General features: G+C 36.4%; 1 protein-coding gene across 2 annotated transcripts in view; it reads right to left on the bottom strand.

The window, feature by feature from the left end:
* wdr75 (WD repeat domain 75) overlaps positions 1-1,649 on the bottom strand; it is a 19,287-nt gene that overhangs the window by 894 nt on the left and 16,744 nt on the right. Inside the window, exons 20-21 of one of the 2 annotated variants that reach the window (XM_016449936.1) lie at positions 1,176-1,282; positions 28-267 (exon numbers count right to left, since the gene is read on the bottom strand). In XM_016449936.1, coding sequence (XP_016305422.1) covers positions 69-267; positions 1,176-1,282 — 306 coding nt within the window. In that variant the 3' untranslated portion in view covers positions 28-68. The remainder of the gene's footprint in view (positions 1-27; positions 268-1,175; positions 1,283-1,649) is intronic. The other variant, XM_016449937.1, reaches the window with a different exon arrangement.

The following is a 1,649-nucleotide window of genomic DNA, read 5'->3' as shown; positions in this document are numbered from 1 at the left end:
TTGGGAAAAAAAAAAAAAAAAAAAAAAAAAAAAAAAAAACACATTAACAGGATTGTGAAATTGCTTCATCATGGTTTGGAGTCAATGAGGCCAGCCATCCAGCTAAAGTCAGTCTTTCTGACCCTCTTCAGTTCTCTCTCTTGTGCTTTAGAAAGCTTCAGCGTCACCTCATCCACTGAACCCTGGACTCTGAGCTCCTGCTGACTATCACATGCCTCCATTTCCTCCTCAGAGTCCTCTTCCTCTTTCTCACTGTCCATTTCCTCTCTGAAGGCATGCCAGAAGCAGCAAAAAGGAAAAATAATAACTTATGTGCTTGCAGTACAGAGCATCTCAGGAAAAAGAGAAGGGAAACTGAGAAGTAGGCATGTTAACTGTTGTGAACTTTCAAAGAAAATATATGTTAAAAAATATTTATTATTAGGGTTGGGAACCGAGAACCAGTTCTTATTCAGAACGTTCTGTTTTTTGAAAAGAACCGGAACCATGAGCAATTTCTAAGTTTCTGTTCCGAAAATGGTTCTGGTGCGACACGTGACCAAGCGCTGTGAGCAGCCTTGCGCCGGCGTTTGCCGTAAAAGATGTCACAAACCAAACAACAAAAACGCCGCTCTGCCTCTTTAATTACGGAGCACATTGTTTCCCATGACGCGCACTCCACACGCACCGTGCTGCGTCTTTAACTGCCGAACACATAGTTTTCCACGACTGTACATGTCGTGCAGCGCGCAGCTCCTGCCGCCACTAAATTACATTAAATTTGTCCCATCCCATATTGTCATTAATATACATACTGACTTCAACTTGGACCACTAAATAAATAGACTGCTATTGTTATGTAAGTGTACAGGTCATTTCAAGAGTGATAAACAAAGTGATAGAAAATATTTATTTTCATGCCTTTTAAATGTTTAAAAATGTGGAAACCACTCACTGCATCACACCATGTTATTGATAGTGTAAAAAACATCAACTTTGAAGCACATGTGATTGATGGACTAGCATTACTCAACATTACTTACTACCTTACAGCAACACTACATTCAATGAAGGTAAAATAGTGTAAAAAAAAAAGTAAATTCTCATGGAACCGGAATCAGAACCAGAAATTGTTCTGGAACCGGAAAATTTCTAACGATACCCAACCCTATTTATTATGCATGTGAACAAAGTACCTGAGGGGGTCTTGCTGGACTCCAGTGTTGGAGATCAGGAGGGAATTGACAAACATTGAGCACAGGACTGACGCAGCAGGTAGAACATGAGCTGGTGTGTGTAACAACTGAAACAAAAATAAAGAGGGGAGATGTAACAAGAAATAAATACCTAAAATACTACTTTTTTTACAGTAGAAACAGTAATATTGCTAAATATTATTACAATTTTAAAAAACTGTTTTCCATTTTAATACATGTTAAAACGTCATTTATTCCTGTGATTACATTACATTAAAATATATAAAAATGTATCTTATATTATAAAATATATCTTATATTGTAATAATACATAATATTGTCCTGTAAAAAATAAAAAGCAGCATTTAATAATCATGATAACAATATAATATGTGACCCTGGACCACAAAACCAGTCATAAGGGTCAATTTTTTGAAATTGAGATTTATACATCATCTGAAAGCTGAATAAATA

The sequence above is a fragment of the Sinocyclocheilus anshuiensis genome, unplaced genomic scaffold, assembly GCF_001515605.1.
Source record: "Sinocyclocheilus anshuiensis isolate Anshui unplaced genomic scaffold, SAMN03320099.WGS_v1.1 scaffold627, whole genome shotgun sequence".
NCBI classification, from domain to species: domain Eukaryota; kingdom Metazoa; phylum Chordata; class Actinopteri; order Cypriniformes; family Cyprinidae; genus Sinocyclocheilus; species Sinocyclocheilus anshuiensis.
Note: the sequence above shows the minus strand (reverse complement) of the source record. Positions and strands in the feature narration are given on the sequence as shown.